This window comes from Labeo rohita, chromosome 20 (assembly GCF_022985175.1).
Source record: "Labeo rohita strain BAU-BD-2019 chromosome 20, IGBB_LRoh.1.0, whole genome shotgun sequence".
Lineage (NCBI taxonomy): Eukaryota > Metazoa > Chordata > Actinopteri > Cypriniformes > Cyprinidae > Labeo > Labeo rohita.
The window spans coordinates 26,317,087-26,338,506 of NC_066888.1; the positions used below are offsets into that span (position 1 = coordinate 26,317,087).

At 35.3% G+C, this 21,420-nt stretch overlaps 1 protein-coding gene across 1 annotated transcript in view; it reads left to right on the forward strand.

Moving 5' to 3' along the window:
- Positions 1-1,619: 1,619 nt before the first annotated feature.
- man1a1 (mannosidase, alpha, class 1A, member 1) overlaps positions 1,620-21,420 on the forward strand; it is a 150,116-nt gene continuing 130,315 nt past the window's right edge. Inside the window, exon 1 of the mRNA XM_051138664.1 lies at positions 1,620-2,345. Within this exon, the coding sequence (XP_050994621.1) occupies positions 1,839-2,345 (507 nt within the window). The 5' untranslated portion in view covers positions 1,620-1,838. The remainder of the gene's footprint in view (positions 2,346-21,420) is intronic.

The following is a 21,420-nucleotide window of genomic DNA, read 5'->3' on the forward strand; positions in this document are numbered from 1 at the left end:
CTTGTTAAAGAACAATATTGATGCCAGTGCTTTGAAAAACAAAGTTAAGGCTGAACGATTACTGTCTGACATTCTGTTTATTTTGTATTTGAGTTCCAGGAAATCCTTGGCTATAGGAAAATCTGGTCTTGCTTTATGTACAGTATGTCAAGTTTATGGTAAATCTGTACTGAGCTCAACCTTTTCCCAGTTCCTGTCTGTTTTAACTAAAAATACTTAATATTTTACTTTTTTTTGTACACTACCAGTCAAAAGTAATTTTTTTAAATGTTTTTTTTTAAAGACGTCTCTTCTGCTCACCAAGCCATTTAAAACAGTAAATATTTTTACTGTTTAAAATAATTGCTTTTATATTGTATAATAAATGTAATTTATTCCTGTGATTTCCAAGCTAAGCTGTTTAGGATCATTACTCCAGTCACATGATCCTTCAGAAATCATTCTAATATTCTGATTTGCTGCTCAAAAAACATTTATTATTATTATTATTAAGTTGAAAACAGCTGAGTAGATTTTTTTTCAGGTTTCTTTTATGAATAGAAAGTTCAGAAGAACAGCATTTATCTGAAATAGAAATCTTCTGTAACATTGTAAATGTCTTTATCATAATTTTTGTTCAATTTAAAGCATCCTTGCTAAATGAAAAAAAAAAAAAGTATTTTGAGTAGTGTATATTGTTACAAAAGCCTTTTATTTCAGATATTCAGAAAAATAATAATTTTTGAATCTTTCTATTCATCAATGAATCCTGAAAAAAATAATTTAACTTTTAAATATTGATAATAAAAATAATATTAATAATAAATGTTTCTTGAACAGCAAATCGGCATATTAGAATGATTTCTGAAGAATCGTGACACTAAAGACTAAAGTGCTGATGCTGAAAATGTAGCTTTAATTACAAGAATAAATTGCATTTTAAAAAATATTCAAATAGAAAGCAGTTATTTTAAATAGTAAAAATATTTCATAATATTAGGCTACTGCCTTTGCTGTATTTTGGATCAAATAAATGGCTTGGTGAGCAGAAAAGACTTCTTTAAAAAACATTTTAAAAAAACTTTTGACTGGCAGTGTAAAAATGTAAAATACTTTTAGTGAATGTGCAGATCTAACTACATTTCTAAAGTCATTTTTGTATTTTGACACAAATTAATTTCATTCATGTAATGCCCCTTAAGAAAACATCAGCAAAGTAGGTAAAAAAAAAAATACTAATTCAGACTACATTAAATAGTAGTCTGGGGGTTGGAAAAATATTTGCTATTAATAACATTTTCTTAATTTTTCTTTCAGTTCTTCCAGCCTGAAAAGGGTTAGTGTGGGTTTCGATTAAAATGCTAATCAATTGCACAGGGGCTATTTATAATAATCACAGTCTGAATGAAAAATAACAGCCTGTCTTGGCCAACCCTTGCGTTTCCATACGCCTTTTTATGTCTTTATGATCATGATCATAATCTCAGTCCATAACCAATTAATTTTGAACAAGACATCACGCCTCTGTACTTTAAATCCGGAAGACACGCCCACAGAGAACTTGCGCACCGGCGGCACAAAGCGATTGGCCAAGGCGCGCTGTCAATCACAGACCTCTGCCATTCCTTCCGTTCCGCCAACGAGACTTTACACAGATGTGTTTCAGGCGTGATCAGTTGAGGCGGTGGGACTCTGTTCACGCTGTGGGATCAACTTCTTTCAGAGGATCTACCGTCTCCTATTCGGACACCTTGAGTTCAATGTAACAGGTATCGTGAGCAGCGCAGGTCAAGGTGATCGGGGAGTTACTTTGTTGTAATATTGAACACATTTAGACGGGGTTTTAAACGCAGAAGAAAATGCCTGTAGCTTCCCTCCTGCCTTTCACGGTCACTCCGAATAGGAAGTCCGCCAGCCCGACCTCCTTCAGGATCACGGAGAAATTCATCTTGCTTTTAGTGTTCAGCGCCTTCATCACCCTCTGTTTCGGAGCTATCTTCTTCTTGCCGGATTCCTCTAAGCTGCTCAGCGGAGTTTTCTTCCGCTCGTCCTCGGTGGAGGCAGAGACGCGCACAGGTACGGTTAGTGACACCAGCACCGGGACGGGCAAGGATGAGAAGATCCTGGCCAAGATCAGAAAAGACCACGAAAAGGCGCTGACTGAAGCCAAGGACACCCTACAGAAACGGCCGGACGAGATCAAGAAGGACATCAACAGCGATAAGGAGAAACTTGCGCTAAACGGACAGGGGAAGGGAGCGAAAGGTGACAGTTTGCCGTTCGTTCAGTACGTGCGGCCGCCTGGAGCAACAGGGCACGAGCCCGCGGATCCTGACATTAAAACCAAAAGAGCCAAGATTAAAGAGGTATGTTTTTATTAGATATAAGTTACTCCTGCGGTGTTGACTCTCGATTGAAATCGTGTCAGATGTAGTTGTGAAAATAACTTTGCCAGTGAGTGCTGTTATTAATGTTAGTTTAATTAGTTTAATGGAGAACAGAACTGAATGTTGAGCGTGTCAGTTTCAGGAAGCATCTCTCCAAAGAACAAAGAAGAAAATGCAGTGTTGTAATACGATAGATAAGTAGACGTGCTGTTGCGGAACCTGTGTGGTTTGACAGGTCGGTTGATGGACAAGTAACTCCTGTCGCTCACGGAACAACGCGGGCTCGTTCATTCTGTTGTCGGTCGTTCACCGAACTGTAGTTTGTTCAAACCGACTGACAGCATTTTAGTCAGCGTTCCCCTTTTTCGTTCAGTACTTCACTCTGCATTTCCTGTTGTCAGTATTTAGTCAGCATTACCTGTTTTCGTCAGTGATGCCTTTTCAGTCAGTATTGCCCCTTTCAGTGACTGTCCATATTCCTTGTTTTCTTTTAGCGTTATCAACATGCAGTGTTTTGGTTAACAGTGGATGTCTTTCAGTTAATACTTAACTAGTGTTTCCTGTCTTTCTTTTTTTTTTTTTTTTTTTTTAAGTGATATTGTCTGTGTTTCCTTAAGTATTTAAATCAGTATTGCCTGCTTTTTCAGTTTTTTATTTTTAATCACTAAACCTTTTTATATTTCAGTAAGTATTCCCCGTTTTTCAGTATTTCAAGCCAGTACTTACCGTATTTCTGTCACGATTCCCTGTTCACTCAGTATTTTAGTTTAGTTATTTTAGTATGTCCCTGTTTTTCTTTTAGTCAGTCAGTACTGCCTACGTTTCTGTCAGCATTCCCTGTTTTTCGGGCAATTTTTGTGTGACCCTGGTTGTGCAGTCATTTATTCATCACCTGAAAGCTGAATAAATAAGCTTTCCATTGATGTGTGGTTTGTTAGGATAGGACTGAGGATATTTGGCTGAGATACAACTATATTAAAATCTGGAATCTGAGGGTGCAAAAAAATCAAAATATTGAGAAAGTTAGGTGACTTGCCAAAATGACGTTCTTAGCAATGCATATTACTAATCAGAAATTAAATTTTGATGTATTTACAGTAGGAAATATACAAAATATCTTCATGGAACATGATCTTTGCTTATCCTAATGATTTTTAGCATAGATGAAAAATTGATAACTTTGACTGATACAATATATTTTTGCCTATTGCTACAAATATACCTGTGCTTTTGTGGTTCAGGGTCATATTAGTTCTCTTGCCTTTTACTTTCTATTCCCTGTATTTCTAGCTGTTCAGTCATAATTGAGCTAGAGGTTTTTATGTGATGAGAGCAACCTTTTTGTTTACATGTAAACTGTAATAGTAAGCCAAAACCTATATTGTGTTGAACTTATGATGACTGCTGTAGTTACAAGGGCACAATAACTTCAGCTAACATGCACTATTTAAAAGAAAGGGTTGGGTTTATGACTGTCCCTCTATGACTGTCCCTTTAAGTTTTGATGCTGAAATACTAGTAATAATTTGAAATATTTCCAGTTATGGTCAGTGACCAATATAGTGGTCACTGACCTAATTAATGGTCATCAAAATCATGGTTTACCTATTATTATTCACTTATCAAATTTCTGTTTGCAACAAAGTTGATTTGATTTGTTCACCAATCTTTTTTTGAAACTATATGTGACCCTGGACCACAAAACCAGTCATAATGGTCAGTTTTTTTTTTTTTTTTTAAATGTAAAAAAATATTTATACATCATCTGAAATAAATAAGCTTTCCATTGATGTATGGTTTGTTAGGATAGGACAATATTTGGCTGAGGTACAGTTATTTGAATATCTGGGGAGAAAAAAAAGCAAAATATTGAGAAAATTGCCTTTAAAGTTGCCCAAATGAAGTTCTTAGCAATGCATATTAATAATGAAAAAGTTTTGACATTTATGGTAGAAAATTTATTAAAAAAACAAAACATGATATTTACTTAATATCCTAATGATTTTTAGGCATAAAAGAAAAATCGATAATTTTGATCCATACAATGTATTGTTGGCTATTGCTACAGATATACCTGTGCTACTTATGTTTGGTGGTCACATATTGCATTATTAAAATGCACCAAAATTGTAGTTGATATTATAGTTGATTATATTCTCTATTTCACCAGTGATGCTGTAGCCTTGAAAACTACAACAATAACTAGTAATATATATATTTGTTTTGTTGTACATATCGAGATACCTCAGCTCGGTGTCTTGGTTGAGGTGACCTGTTGAAGCGTTAACTATGAGCTTGTAAAGGAGCATAAACAAGGCTGTCATTTCTTGTTTCTGTCAGGATGGGTGCATTTAGAGCATGTCAGGCCAGTCTAATAATCCCTCAGTATGAGTCGAATGTAGACTTCGCATCAGCTTGATTAAATTAAATTTGCTATTGATTGAGACTCACTTTTTCCTATTTGAATCAGGCAAGTCCAGAGTAAAGATGTAGATGAAAACTGACAGCATGGTAAAGCTTTAAAATCGCCTTTCAGCTGGTATTGACCTTGTGTCCTTGCTGCTTTTCAATGTAAGCAAATGGCTGGGTTCTGGAATTCCTCCTGGTTTGTCCTCCACAATGAGTCAGTACAGTTATTTGCATAAGGAAATGGTGTCTATGCTCCTACGGTGTCCTTCAAATTTACATTGTCTCACTTTGTAATGCCAGCTTAAGCTTAGAGAGAATTTGTCCTACTCTTTGTTTTTGCTGGAGGGCTCGTTTTTGCTTATGAAGTTTGAGTATGTTCAGATGTGCCACAAAGGCTGTTCCAGTCTCACTACTTTATCTAAATGGCTAACAGTGGAAAACCTGTTGATGATACGGTTGCTCCTCACAATTAGTCCGCTGGAGTTGGATGAGTTTTATTGCCAGGATTAAACTGTTGTAGAGTTAAGCACATTAGTGCATGTGGAAGCCTCCACATTCCTCTTCAAGACTATCGGTGTTCCTGCGGATCTGACAAGCCCCTCATCTCTCCTGCTTAATGCAGCGGCTCAGCATGAGAACGGTGATAATTCACCCCTGAATAGCAGGATTTCATCCATTGATCGCTGGCATGACGGAAACAAACAGTCACAGCTGGACCCTGTGGGGTCTCACTTGTCAGACGCGACTGTGGGCACTCTGTCTCGCCCCGCCGACACTCTGACCTTTGAGGAGCTGAATTGCCTTAGAAAATAGATTGATCTCAAGGTTATAAAGTAAAAATGGCTGGGTTTTTTTGCTTTTATAACTGAACGCTGGAAACTCCTAAAACGGATAGGTCACAGTGACATTTACTGGACTGTTTTTGAGTCTTTGCATGTGAAAATTTTCATATGTAATAGAAATGCAGATTACCTTAATTGATTCCCTTGATTTGTTAATGTTAATGATTGAAAACTGATTAATCGTTACTCAATATGTAAATACAGTCGAGGTCAAAAGTTTACATACACCTTGCAGAATCTGCAAAATGTTAATTATTTGACCAAAATAAGAGGGATCATACAAAATGCATGGTATTTTATATGTAATACTGACCTGAATAAGATATTTCACATAAGATGTTTACATATAGTCAGCAGAGAAAAATAATAGTTGAATTTATAAAAATCACCCCGTTCAAAAGTTTTCATACACACACAGTCACAGTACTGTGTTGTTACTTGAATGCACAGCTGAGTCCCTTGTTTGTCCCGCTGTTCTTCAGAAAAATCCTTCAGGTCCCACTAATTCTTTGGTTGAACCCTTTCCAACAATGGCTGCATGATTTTGAGATCTTTTCATACTGAGGACAACTGAAGAACTATTACACAAGGTTTAAACGCTCACTGATGCTCCAGAAGGAAAATCGATGCATTAAGAGTCAGGGGTGTAAACTTTTAAACAGAAAGAAGATGTGTACATTTTTCTTATTTTGCCTAAATATCATATTTTTTCATTTAGTACTGCCCTTCAGAAGCTACAAAAGATACTTCCATGTTTCCCATGGTAATGCAAATAAAAAGTTCTGACTTGACAAAGTACTCTAAACTCTACTTTTGTTCATGGCTCTTTGGCTTCAGTTGCGTTATGTTTGCATTGAGGGTGGCCTCAGTAACTTCGCGTCATTCGTACTTCACAAAAGTACTTCTTGTTAATGGCTGCTCACCTCCACCTGAAATGTTCTCCCTTGAGCGGGACTGCCGCAGGAAGTACTCGCAGGACACATCACAAGTACGCCCATCTGGGCTCTGAGCTCCTCTCATTCATTATAGATGACAGAGATCTCCACTCGCGCAGGCCTCATTCCTCTTACCATTAATTATGCACAGTTCAAGCTAATAAGAGAAATGAATTCTCATCAAAATGTTCACAGGATGTCAATGTTTGGGGCAGTGTAGTGAAAATGTATACAAATTAAACTTTAAAGACACAGAATAGAGAGAGCCAAAGAGTTATGGATTCAACCTAGCCTAGCGGGTGTTTTGCAGTGAAAAGTTCATAACTCAGGATACAGGGTACAGAAATTTGAAGTGTAAAAAGTTCACTTTTTTGCTTGTCAGATACAGTGTGGCTGTGGTAAGATATTTGATAAAAGGCAGATTGTGACATACTTTGTCTTTTATCTCAGATTATGCAATATACATCTTAGGTAGAACCTTCCATAAAATAACTTAAACACATTAGTTTTTAATCACAACTTCCATTGCGATGGAAGACCGTGACTGCTAACAACAGGATGTGGGCACATAAAACACATTTAATTGGTTTAATCGTTGCATGCCACATTAACTGCGTTAAAACTACTGATTCTGTGCGATAACAGTGCATGATGCTTACCTTTTTCCCAAGGCGCACATGTTCTTGTAAATTTTAGGAGTGCATTTAGGTGCACAATAATAATTGATCAAATAAGTTGTAATAAGATTATTGTGTTGGTACTAGTAAAATGTGTTGAGTAATGTGTGTTAAATAATGTTCATAATAGTTCCTTCCTGTGACGGTGCAGCCCAGAAAGATGCTACAAAATTTATGTTGAATCAAATGCCAGATACATTACACTGTTATCAAAATACCAATATTAAGAATGAAAAAAAATAGGCTAATTTATGACTCTTAGTTTGAAATGTCTGTGCTTTATTTTTGATGTCTGCTCGTTCAAACAGATATGGAATACAAAATATGCACTGAGACAACGGTCTACAACATATTGCAATATAAACACACAATAAAGTGAGCATAATTAATCAACAGTTAATAAGCAGTCACTTGGTGTTCATTGCGAACTGCTCTGAAACTGCAAGCGTGTAGATCCTGATGCAACAGCACCGTTTTTTTACTTTGAAATGTGCAACGTTCATAATTAAATCATAGCCTTTTGAAGTTTAATAATAGATGGAACATTAGATTTTTGCGATTTATTTTTTTCCATCCCCAAATTTAAGACTTCTTAAAATGATACAGTAGTTAAGACATTTGCTATACAATTTAGAATAACCCAAATTTCATAAAACCTATTGGCACGTGTGATATAAAAATATGTGACCCTGGACCACAAAACCAGTCATAAGTAGCATGGATGTATTGTATGGGTCAAAATCATCCATTTTTCTTTTATGCCAAAAATCTTTGGGATATTAAGTAAAGACCATGTTCCATGAAGATATTTTGTAAATTTGCAAATTACAGTGTTTCTCTCCGATCTGATGTTTGCTCCTTTTGGTTATGGCTTTTATTCCAGGGCCCGTATTCACAAGACATTTTGTTTTACCACTAAGCGTTCTGCTAAATAGCAGTAAAAGTTTTTAGCTAAGAGTTTTCTCTTAAAACTTATTCACAAAGCTGCTGGGACAAACTTTTACTAAGGAATAGAGAGAAGTCTTAAGCTAATAGAAAGGGCAGGGTTGACCTCGTTGCTATGGATGATGTCAGCATGCTTACTAACTATGCACACAGTTATTGGCTGTGGGGGAGGGGTCTCTGCCAGAGATTTGTTCATAGAATTAATGTAGAGTATAAAAATGTTGCCACATTCAAACAAATATTTTAAAATGCAGGCTAAGTGTCTCTAGAGTTGAGAGAAACCTCCAAAACCAAAAAAGATGCGTGGAAAAAAAAAGTGTGTGCAAATAAATGTGGCGTGTTTATAAAATGTTAACGTTCTAAAGCAGATTGCCAGCAACAGCCATTTTAGCCCTGCTGAAAAAAAAAATAGAAACTATAAATAGTTTTTACTGGTTATAATGGGAATTGTACTGGACTTAATAATAGCTGTAATGGTGCCTGTTGGTCTCTACTAGTAATTGGTCAAGCGAAAATTGTCGCTGACAAGTTCTACAACAGTCATAATACCCCCGCGATTAGGGTGATACCTTTTTAAAAGCTCGTTATCGTCAAATGTTTCTAAAATGTTTACTTTCCAAGGCAGATTGCTGGAAACAGCCATTTTAGGATAATTTGGGATTTGGTCTTAGGGACTTAGGAGTCCTCTTCACTACTCCTAAGGTTTCACAGATTCAGGAGCTAGTTTTAGTGCTAAAATGCTTTGTAAAATACTCTTAGAGTAAAAATGTAGGAGTCCTAAATTTAGGTTTGACACGCCCATTATTTTTACAATTTTCTCCTAAATCGGCAAGTTTTGAGCTACTTTTAGCCTTAAGATGTTTTCTGAATACTAGGGTTGTGCCGATAGATGATAGTATCGTGTATTGACGATAGTCAGGGATATCGCCTGTTGCTGATGCCTTTGATTATTATTACTATCCGTCAAAAATAGACTAGGCGCCTAATTTTAGGGATGCAGTGCAGAGAGCCGCTTCTGGGGCACTTCAAAAACATGCCACGAGGTGGCTGGTATAAACACAAAGGCACAAATCACAGTGAGCGGGAAGGGATGTTTCAGGTGGGAAGCATGCAAAGTGTAATTGCACGCAGTTGCTGCAGCTCGCGAAAGCGTACAATCACTTTCTTATGCGCACTGTTTTTCCGGTTTCACTTTCACTTTTGAAATGTATCCCGTTCAGCAAGGAGGGGAGAGGATAAAAAGGGGGGGCACAGTACGGCCCCCCCTTTGCGCCACAGACGTGTGCAGTGTAAATAAGGGTGCATGTTGCCCAACGCTAGTGAATGCGGGCCCAGATCTGTTTGTTTTCCCTCTATCATATAGTGACTTTCCCCCCTGAAAGCTGAAGTGCTTGGATACTAAATAATTCAGCGGGCTTTCTTTCATTTTACTACTTGTGAATAAGGCATGCTCTTAGAGGTAGAATGTACTGATGGAAAGGAGAGCGAGATATTTCGCTCTTTCTCAACATTCCTGCACTCTTTTACAACTGCGACTGTGATCAGTGTAGATTGTCTGGAGACCTAAGCCAGCCTTTGGATTATTTGGGTCAACCTCGCTTTAGCCAGAAGCAGCCCGACTGACCTTAGGTACTGAGAAATGTAATGGATGCCCTCGAGCAATAGCTCAGCTGCTGGAGGCATAGTTAGTCGCAAGCCAGATTTCTTTTTCACTCAAATTTTTTGGTCTTGAGGTGGCTAGAATATATTCTCCAATAGGCAGAATTCTAGATCATTGTTGTATTATTGTGTTATTGGATAATGTGAGGGAAAAAAAACTAGGGAAGAATGCAAAGTTTAACACATAAGAGCTGCATTATCTTCAATGGATTTAAATGGCATATCTTATCTGTTGCTAGCATCCGTGATGCTTTGCTTTTGTTGTATGCACTGCATGCTCTCTTGTTCACTAAAGCAGAGATTAGATTTGGCAGTTTTAAATGCATGTGGAATGGATAACGCAAGGGAGTTTCGGTTAGTGTTTTCAGGGAACGTCGGGACACTTGTGCTGCCGTTGTGATTGCTTGGTTTTCCAGTAATTGAATACACCAAAATCAGAGTCCAATGCTGATTAGAAGAGCAATAAACATCTGCCCAGACAAGTATGCATTGATCAGATGCAAGAGAACAGTGAATCAATGGGATCAATAATAATTGAACATGAAAATAATCAGCGTGTTTTAGTTTAGATTAGTCGGGTCTTTGTCAGTGATGGCACTTTAAGAAATGAGTGAAAAATGCTTTTCATGCATTTACTTTTGGTTTATTCGTTGTCTGTCGTGGGCGATGTCATTGAACTTTAAATACTTCATAACTGCATGTGCATAGAGGCCAATCAAATGGATTTACGTTTTCAATAAACCTTGATTAGAACTTGAAATCATATGCAGCACAAGTAATAATATTTCATGTAAGTTTATTACTTCACTTTATTTATAGAAGTTATTGCTCAGAAGTTTGTGTGTCTGTGTGCTGAAAGTTAACATTTGAAAGTTAAAATTTTGCTGGTCTGTGTGCGTTTTTACTACTATTCAAATGTTAATGAAAAATGTTTCAAATGCTAACCAGTGTAATTTTCTTTGATCAGAAATGATTTTATTATAAATTCACATACAAAATATTTTTTTTTCCGTTTTGTTGAAATTACTCCAGTCTTCAGTGTCACTGAAATCATTCTAATATGCTTATTTGCTGCTCAAGAAACATTTATTATTATCATTTCCCTCCCCATATTCTTTGAGTAAAGAGTCCAGAACAGCATTTACTTAAAATAGACAATAATATCTCCTAGCAGTTCATAATGCAATTATTTTATGTTTTGGTGGCTAATTCATATAAATTTGTACAATGTCATTTGTACATTTTCATACAGTCTGTTTTAGCACCACTGATAGTTAGGGATGGACTTACAGTGTTACCATTTTCTAATTGTACATCTTTGTGGCACTTTGTATGATTTGTGTACATTGTAAAATAGTAAAAATTTTCTAACATTATAAATGCGGTATCTTAACTGTTGCAATTTGAATGATTAGTTCACTTCCAGAATAAAAAAATCCTGATTTACTCACACTATGTCATCTGCAATTTTCATGTCTTTAAGTCGAAAAGAAATGAAGTTTTTTGAGGAAAACATTCCAGGATTTTTCTCCATATAGTGGACTTCAGTGGTTGCCAACGAGTTGAAGGTTCAAACTGTAGTTTGAATGCAGGTTCAAAGGGCTCTACACGATCCCGGCCGAGGAATAAGGGTGAGGAATAAGTTATGAGGCGAAACGATTGACCGTTTTCTAAAAAAAAAAAAAAAAAAAGTACAACTTTAATATACTTTTAAACCACAAATGCTCATCTTGCACTAGCTTGACTTGATGCATTATGTAATCATGTTGGAAAGGTCACACTTGACATAGGCAGAAATACCAACCCAGTGTTTACAAAGCGTGTGCAAAGAAAGTCAAACAGCCTTTACAAAAAAAGGTAAAACAACGATTTTGGACGATTTTGAAATTGGAGGAGAAAATTAGTTGTTGTTTTTTTTTTTTTTTTTTTTTTTTTAATACCCTACCCTACCTTTTTGAACCAGAGTACACAGATGAAGAAATTATCACGGATGACCTTTTCAATGTGATTACGTAATATGTGAAGTTTCCCACAGAGCTAGTGCAAGAAAAGCATTTGTGGTTTATTTCTTTTTTTTTTTTTTTTTTTTTTTTTTTTAGAAAATGACTGATCGTTTCACTACATAAGGCCCTTATTCCTCGGCTGAGATCAAATAGAGCCCTTTGAAGTCATCAGTACTAGCAGCTGTTTTAATATGTAACTAGATTTGTGTAAGCATGCCAAGCTGTTCTTGTATTCCAGGGAAGATGGGTCAACGCTAGACAATAACCTTCTGACGCAATATACGACCCAACCATCACTTCCACTCAATGATTTATATATTCGTATTTAAATTTAAAGCATCTCCGAAGCATGTCAGCACTAATCCCATTTCCCGTCTTTGCTTCTTACAACAAATTTGAGTAGGTTTTATGACTGCACAATCCACTTTCATTAACCCATAAAAATCAAACGAAGCAATAAAGTGCAGGTCTATTAAGAAAGTGTTATTTGAAGCAGCAACACATCACTTTGGGAAAAGTTCGCTTTCTGATTTTACTACCGTGTTCAGAGACATTAATTTCATTTAAATATTTGGTCTTGGTTGTTTTATTGCACTGGCTCAGGCTGTTAAACAAATAATGGATGTCACTGCCTCGTATTCTCTATTGGAAGGGAGGGAAAAAATCGATTATCCTTTCACAAAGTCTTCATTATTTTGCCACATGTCAACCGAGGAGGGTCAAATCTTGTTGCTGTGTTTTCCATCACTAATAAAAAGGTCATGTCAATATGTGCCATGGCGGTTTTATATTGCTCTTTTCCACAAGCTGTTGAGAATACATAAAGGAGTGTCTTGTATTTATTACAGTGCTTTTACAAGAGACTGTACTGTTATAGATGCATTACGGTAAAACTGGTTGCTGTACAAAAAGAAAAAAATCCCTCAGACCTGCAAGAGCACAGACAGGCCGCAGTCTGTCATGTATCTTGCTAGTTTCTGCTGTGAAAGCCTGTGGATTTTATGAAACTTTCAGACTGTCTGCCCTCTTTTTTTATCCCTGAAGCCAAAAGGATAAAGCAGAAAGATTGATTTTTTTTTTTTTTTTTTTTTTCCTTCCCTTCACTGAATCTAAGAGGGTTTTCTTTTTGCGGGTCAGAGATCCTTAAAGCCGACTGCTACAGGTCTACCTCCATTTTATGACAACACATCAGGTTTAAAAGTGGTGTAAATTTCAGAGTCAAAGTCGTAGCTCGAGTGCCTCTGGCTTATTTTGAAAATTGCAAGCACATTTTCCCTAGTTTAATTATAGGTGGTAACAGCTTCTCTCAGCTTGCGTAGAGAATTGCGATCGAAACATAATATGCCTTTTTAATTTTTTATGAATGCGGCTTAATGATGCCGGGTAGGGCATGATCTCAGTCACATGCACAATACACATGCTTTATTTGATAATTAAAGTCATAGTTTGTCTAAAAATGTACTTGCCCTTGTGGCATTTAAAACTTGTAATCCATGGATCACACACAGTGAATTTGGAAGAAGAGGACTGGGACTGTCAAGCTCCAAAATGAACCATAAAAGCATCATAAAAGTAGTCCATTTAGCCACTTGCACTATATTTAAACTCTAAAGCCTCATGATAGCTTTGCATGAGGAACAGACTGAAATTTACACTGTAAAATCATAATTTCCACCCTTGCTAAACTTGGCATGTTTATTAGAGAAGCTGCAATGTCTGATTATTCTTTTGAGTGAATATTTTCAAAGAATCTGTTGTTCCAGTATACAAAACTGGTCTGAATGATTCATCCATTATGTGTTGGACTGATCTATCTCTGAAGTTTTTTGGTCTGTTCCTAACACAAGGCTATCATATGACTCCAAAAGACTTGGAAAATAGTTGTGTGGACCACTTTTATGGTGCTTTTGCATCTGTTTTGGAGCTTGAAAAGCATCAGTGTCCATTCACTGTAATTGCATGAAAAAGAGTGTCTAGCACATTATTCTGCTTTTGTATTCCACAGAGAAAAGAGGTTTGAAAGCACATGCATGAAAAAATGACACCATTTCCTTTTTTGACTGAACTAGTCTTTAAGTAAATATTATCAAGTAATTATTCAAGTTAGGTTCACAGTAATAAAATGAGGTTAGAAACAATTGCAAACAATAAAATAAAGATGCAAATGAAGTAAATAGTGCACTTAGTATTCAAGTAAACATTCAGACATTTAAACAAATGTTTAATGAAACTACTAAATTCAGCACAGTCTTAAAGAGACAGTTCTCCCAAAAATTCAAATTAGCCCATGGTTCACTCGCTCTCAAGCCGTTCTAGATGTATATGGCTTTCTTCTTTCAGGCAAATACAGTCGGAGTTATATTAAAAAAAATGTCCTGCCTCTTCCAAGCTTTATTATGGCAGTGAATGGCTGTTGAGATTTTAAAGTCCAATAAAGTGCATCCATCCATCATAAAAAAGTACTCCACACGGTTCCAGGGTGTTAATAAAAGCCTCCGGACACAAATTGATGATGTAAGAAACACATCCATATTTAAAACTTTTATAAACTGTAATTTCTAGCTTCTGCTGTCGTACACGCATTCACGAGAGAGTGGCATCCAGCAGATGACATAGGCGTACATAAGATCTGGTCAGAATATGCTAGTCTCATGAGAACCATGTTTTGTTTACAGCAGAGCAAAACCATTCTCCTCTTGGCTTATATAATATTTCTCCCACATTTAAAAAAACAAAAAAAACAAAAACTTGTTTTGGACTTGTGCTACGCCCACATCTTCTGCTGGAATGCCACTCTCTCATGAAAGTGTGTACGCTGGGTGTGGTAGCAATTAGATTATGTCAGCAGTGTGGCTAATTCTTGAAGCAAAGTTTTGCATGAGCGATGATTAGATTCTCTGTTTTTGATGGCCACATTTAATCTGAAAATGCACATACAGAATGGCACATTCGTTGTGTGATAGAGTAAACAATAACAGCAGCACCAACTTCCCCTGGGTCCTAATGCTCGTTCTGTAAAAAGTTTTTTTTTTTTTTTTAAAGAAAGGTTTATTTTTTGGGATTTTTAGTCTTTATTATGACAAGACAGATTAGAATGGACAGGAGGCAAAGTGGGAGAGCGGTAGGGGCGGAATCGGGAAATGTCCTAGAGTCTAAATTTGAATACGGGACGCCCGTAGCGCAACAGCGTTGTATGCTGCTGGCACTGTTGGCCTACTTCTAGTAAAATGAAAGTAAAATACACAAATAACATTTAGACTGTTTCTGCTTAAATAAGGCTGTAACTGATGACAGAACATCATGAGTATGATTTGATTTAAAGGTCAGAAGCTATAGCTTACATGAATTTAAAAAAAAATCACAAACATGACACTTGTCATAATGTAAATAATTTTATATATACTGATTTATTCATTAATGTGTAATGTTAATTTTTTAAAACAAATTATGAGTTCTAAAAGATTGTCAGAATTTTTAATAATAAAAAAAAATCTTAAAATAAAGGTGACCACTGCATCTTTCTGAAAAAGAAAAAAAAAATGCAGCAATTAATAAAGTTAGTTGATTATATAGTTTATTTATAGTTATTTTCAAAGTTTCAGTGTACTGTCATTATAAAAGAACTTCATTATTGATCATTATTGTTTAATTCTAACAAAAAGTTAAAAACTAACCAAAATTAAAAATCGCCACAGGAGAGACTTTGTGTTGTTTCCAAACAAAAGGAAATATATCAGTTTCGGCATCAGTTTCGGCATCGGCTGTTGACCAAATGAGTTGAAAAATATCGGCATATCAGCAAAAATCCAATATCGTGCATCCCTATTTTTTTTTCAAAATGCATCAGTTTGCTTCAGGAGGCCTTAATACTTTTTATGATGGATGGATGCACTTGATTGGACTTCAAAATCTCAACACCTGCTGCGTTGCCACTAAAAATGTTGCATTCTTTGACCCTGTACTTCTATTTTAATGACTTGCAAACGTGTGCATGTGGTTTTCTTTGACCTATTGCAGCAAATTCTGCTGATCCATCATTAAAATAATGTTGTACGACAAGCGAGCATAGATGAGAAACCAGAGAAATGATAAGAATCAGGAAGAGTCAGTAAGAGTGTGTTAGAAACTACAGATTGATCAGTGTTAGTAATAGTTTTGCATCACAAAAACATGCAAAAGTTTTAATTGCATTGCATTAGAAAACTGTTGAAAGTTTGTGGTAATGCTGATGAAAATGTTGGCAAAAAAAAGTGAAAATCTGTTCAGTTTATTAAAGTAAATTAATACAATTTTTACTTTGGGTTTATGTTCGATTTGTATAGGCCAAGAACAATGAAAGTTGTTCTTTTTTTCATGTCAGTATTTAATTAAGTCAGTATATTAGTCATCATCTTAAACTGCATTTTAACTGCTTGCTTGAATGCCCAGATCCAGCATTTTGACAGATTCAATTTTTTTTGTACCTATTTGCATTGACTTAAAATAAACTTACTGTGTTTGCGTTTATGCACAATGACAGTCTTTTTGACCAAGAAGTGCATTTTTTTTCTATTCACCACACTCAACCGCATTCAAGAGTGTTTGACATCCCTAGACACCACACTTCTATTCAGACATAAATTTGTCTATTCATCCTTCAATTTGAGAAACTGTTTTATTGGAGTGCATTGAATGGCTTGGCACCGGAGGAGGACGCACCTCACGGCACGCCGTTGGCCGACCGCCACGGTTCCACTCTCATTCGGAGAGCCAGGCAAATGGCTGTAACTTAACTCTGCCTCCCTGTTTTCAGCTGTGGGACTGGGTTGTCTCTGGAGAGTGGGTTTTGGCAGTGGATCAATGGCTCTGTGTGCCTGAGAGGGAGATAGAGAGCATGTGTGGTAGCGTGAGCCAGGCTAGCCGTATAGCTCCTCTGCCAGAAAGGCACATGTCCACCCTCTTGAGCTGCGCCTGTCCTCTGGCATGCCGTCTGCAGGTGCCCCTCAGGCGTTCGTGCATCGGTTGTCACTCTTTCACCGCTGAATTTGTTTTATTGTCTTTCTTTGTGGTGTCTAGTTCAGGTGTTTTGCTTATGCACACAGATGCGTACAGCGGGTCATTAACCTGCGGAGCTTCACTTGGCAGTCAGCGATTGGCCTTCATTATGCTGCTGATAATGTGCAGCAGTGTCACATGGCAGTTTTTTTTCATTCATATACGAACGTATCATGCCAGTTCATAACATTCACCCCTAAGTGCCCAGTTTAGCTGGGAAATATCTAGAGACTGATCTGATTAGCTGGAAAGCAATCCCTATAACTCATACAAATTTAGTTGAAAAAACAGTGCAACTGAAACGTATCTCATCTCATGTAATCGCTCAACCACTGCAGAAAGACGTCAATAAAAAAGCTTGTAAACAATGTTACTTTTGTAACATTATATACTATAATATTCAAAAGCTTGGTGTCAGTATAATATATAATATAAAAGATTTCCCTTTCAGATAAATACTGTTCTTCTGAACTTTCTATTCATCAAAGAAACCTGAAAAAATTCAAGATAGTGATAATAATAATAATAAATGTTTTTGAGCAGCAAATCAGAATATTTGAATGATTTCTGAAGGATCATGTGACTGGAGTAATGATGCTAAAAATTCAGCTTTGAAAACACAGGAATAATTTTTAAAAAAACATTTTAAAATGTGTTCATATAAAAAACAGTTATTTTAAATGGTAAAAATATTTTAAAGTTTTACTGTTTTTGCTGTATTTTGGATCAAATGAATGCAGACTTGGTAAGCAGAGGAGACTTTTTAAAAAAAAAAAACACATTTTTACTGTTCGAAAACATTTGACTGGTAATGTATATGGGTCAAAGACGAAAATGAGTTTAAGCTTAAAAACAATAAGTGTGATACTGCTTCAAATTGTTGTTGTTTAAAAAAAAATACTACAAAGTTTTCTATTTAATTTAATTGCATTTTTTTCTGAGCAAAAAATAAATATCATACATTTTCCCAATTTGCAGAAGACACCCACTAAAATGTCATTCATTGTAACAATCTTGTCAGGCATATTTACAACAAAAATCAGTTTATGACGTATTAAAAGAGGAATTACTTTCACCCCAAATACTAATTAATTGTAATTCTACATTTTTTAAATTTGCCACTATCCTAGGTTTGGTCATCATCAAAGAAACCTGAAAAAATTCTACTCCGCTGTTTTCAACATAATAACAATAATGATGATAAATATATTTTTAGAGCAGCAATTCAGAATATTAGATCAATTTCTGAAGGATCATGTGACTGGAGTAATGATGCTAAAAATTCATCTTTGAAATCACAGGAATAAATTACATTTTAAAATGTTTTAATTTAAAAAACAGTTATTTCAAATAGTAAAAATATTTTAAAATATTTGCTATACTTTGGATCAAATAAATGCAGGCTTGGTGAGCATAAGTGACTTCTAAATATTACAAATCGGTCCAAAAACTGGTAGTGTATCTCAGAAAAGCCATTCAAACTCCAACTTGGCTCAAAAAAAAAAAAATATATATATAGTTAAAAAAAAAACTGTAAACTGCATATTCATTAGTTTTTGCTTAATATGCTGTCTTTTTTCATTATTTAATGTATTTTTAAATAAATATGCCTTGCCAAGTTTTTTTTTTTTTTTTTTTTTTTTTTTTTTTTAGTCACTGTTTAAATGATTACATTTGAACATTGAATTAGAGTATAACCGTAGTTATATAATTGCCTTATATGCAATTTAAACAGTTAGATACAACTCAATTTTTATTTGAGTGTTATTAAATCAGTTTGATTAATTTTTTAATTAAACTTTAATTTCATCTAATTAAAACTTTAATGTCTGGTCCAGTGGTTCATTAATTTTGATCTGTGCTCTTTTACTTTTAGATCAGCATTGCTGTGCTGTAACATTTAAAGGGACAGTTCACCCAGAAATGACAATTCAGTTATTAATTGCTCACTCTCATGTCGTTCCAAACCTGTAAGTTCTTCGTTCATCTTTGAAAGAAAAATTAAGATATTTTTTATGAAATCTGAGAGCTTTCTGATCCTGCATAGACAGCAGCACAACCTTAACTTTATGAAAGTTATGAAAGACTGACACAGAAGAGAAGAAATTGTTGAAAAAAAAGTTATTCTCATAGCTTCATAACATTAAGGTTGAACCACTGATGTCACATGGATTATTTTAATTATGTCTTTACTATATTTCTGGGCCTTGAACGTGTCAGTTGCATTGCTGTCTATGTAGGGTCAGAAAGCTCTCAGATTTAATTCAAAATATCTTAATTTGTGTTCTGAAGATGAATGAAGGTTTTACAGGTTTGGAATGACTTGAGGGTGAGTAATTAATGATAGAATTTTCATTTTTGGGTGAACTATTCCTGTTAAAGATAGCTATCTTACCTATAATCTCAGGTAATTGAGAACCGCTCGAATGATGCTAGTATAATCATATTTTTTTCGGAGTGTCGGAGTGCATGAATGCTCTGCTTCAGATCAGTTGGTTGTTGCTTTACTATCAAGTTTTGGATGCATGTCATGTTGCATGACCTAAACTTCTAAAGTTTTGTTGTCAGACAGATGCATTATAGATCACAGAGCGATTCAGTTCTGCTGTAAAATCTCCTAATGTGACTTTGATATTATTGGGACCTCAATAACCTTTCATGCCCTGAGAGTTCTGGAGGTGTTGGCTTAAATAAGGTGAGACTGCTGTGTTGTTTGAAGGGAGCGATATTCCCTTAGATGCTGTACTTGTAGACGTGAAGACAGGCCATATTAAATCTAAGAAATATCTGCAGTTGCTCTGTTATAGAGTGATGTAATGCAGTGGTAAAAATCAATCAAAGGTTCAAGCCTTGTTAAAGTTTAATAAGCCGTTATGAAGTTCAGTAGTTTTTTTTTGTTTTTAATTCAATGTCTGGATTTGAATTCTTAATGCTCAGTATATGTGTATTTATTTGAGACCTATTGAGTGAACTGAGGAACATTTACAGCTTGTTTTATCTAGGGATGTGCAGAACTTATTTTAAATTAGTGGTGAATCAATATATCAACATTTTTGGTATTTTTAAAGTCTCAACATCGGCTGATAAGTTTTTACTCTTTGAACAAAAAGTTTTGGAAGCTTTTATTTTGACAGCATTGGGACTTTTACTTTGACAACGCAAAAAATGGCAGCACCTGAGTGCCACATTGAATTAAAATGACCTTACCTGATCTTTATTTGAGAAAAGATTCCCAATGCATACAAACTTACTAGGTTTCTCAGTGCACTTTTATTTATTTATTTTTATTTTATATTTTATATTATTTTTAAAATATTGCAGTAGGATTACAGAGTCACTTATCCAAATTTTTAAAAATTCATTTAAAAAGTAATTTGATTTATTAATTATCATTTTTGCAATAATTTATATGTAGTAGATGTGTAAAACAAATCTAAATTTCATTGCATATTTATATTTATATCTATCTTGGCTTTTTATGTAAAATTTTGAATTGGGCTGAAATTAGTGTTATTTTAATTACAAAGTCATTAATTAAAAAATCATTTAAACAGTATATAAAATTAGCTTACCTGATCTATTTTATTTTATTTTATTTTATTTTATTTTGTTTTATTTTAAAAATATCGCAGGATTAGTCAAAAAGTTGCTAAAGCATACATCTGTGTATTTCACAGACTTTTATCAAAATGATTTTAAATTCATTTAAAAGTAATTTGATTTATTAATTATTTTTGCGATCAATTGATTATAATGTAGTAAATGTGTAAAACAAATTTAAATTATTGCAGCAATTGTTATGCATGTTTTTTGTGTTTTGTTTTTTTTGTTTTTGTTTTTTTTTTGTTTGTTTTTTTTAATTAAATGGTGTGATATATCGGCTTTTTATCAGCCTTCAGTCATCCTTCTTTCTAAGACATTGGTAACATCAGCCTTAAAGAAGAAGATCCATATTGCTCTACAACCTAGTAAAAATCTATTTGTCTGTAGTTTGTCTAAATGACTCGTAGACTAATCTGTTAAAAAAGGTTTACCTGACCCCGATCAGACATGGTTTTTAGTGAGCGTAAAAATAAGTTTTAAAGTCAAGTTATTTTTGTCGCCTATTGGCCGGCCATTGTGACCCCATCTGTAATTTTTCCTAAGTTGAAATGTGTGTGTCATTTTATGCCTACCAAAGCACAAATGTGTTTTATTGCTGCAGCTCGTGATGTCTAGGTGGACTCGAGTCTTATCGTCACACCCGCTGACTGAATGACACATCAAGCTCCCGACTGCTTCAGCCTCTAGGCTTGTCGTCGGAGCAGGCGTTTCATCTTCTGTTTCAGTGCAGCATGACTGTCATTTCAGAAACAGCCGTTATGTGAATGACTAAATTTTCAGCCTGACACCCGTAGCCTGCAATGTTAGCATAATTGCGTTCCCCACATGCTTGAGATCTGCTGTTGGAGTGACAGTACTATTGCTGTTTTCAGTACCATTTCTGATGCCGTAGGGGAAGTGAAATTACGGGCGTGACTGAATCGAAACTGTCTCTGCTAATTACAGCA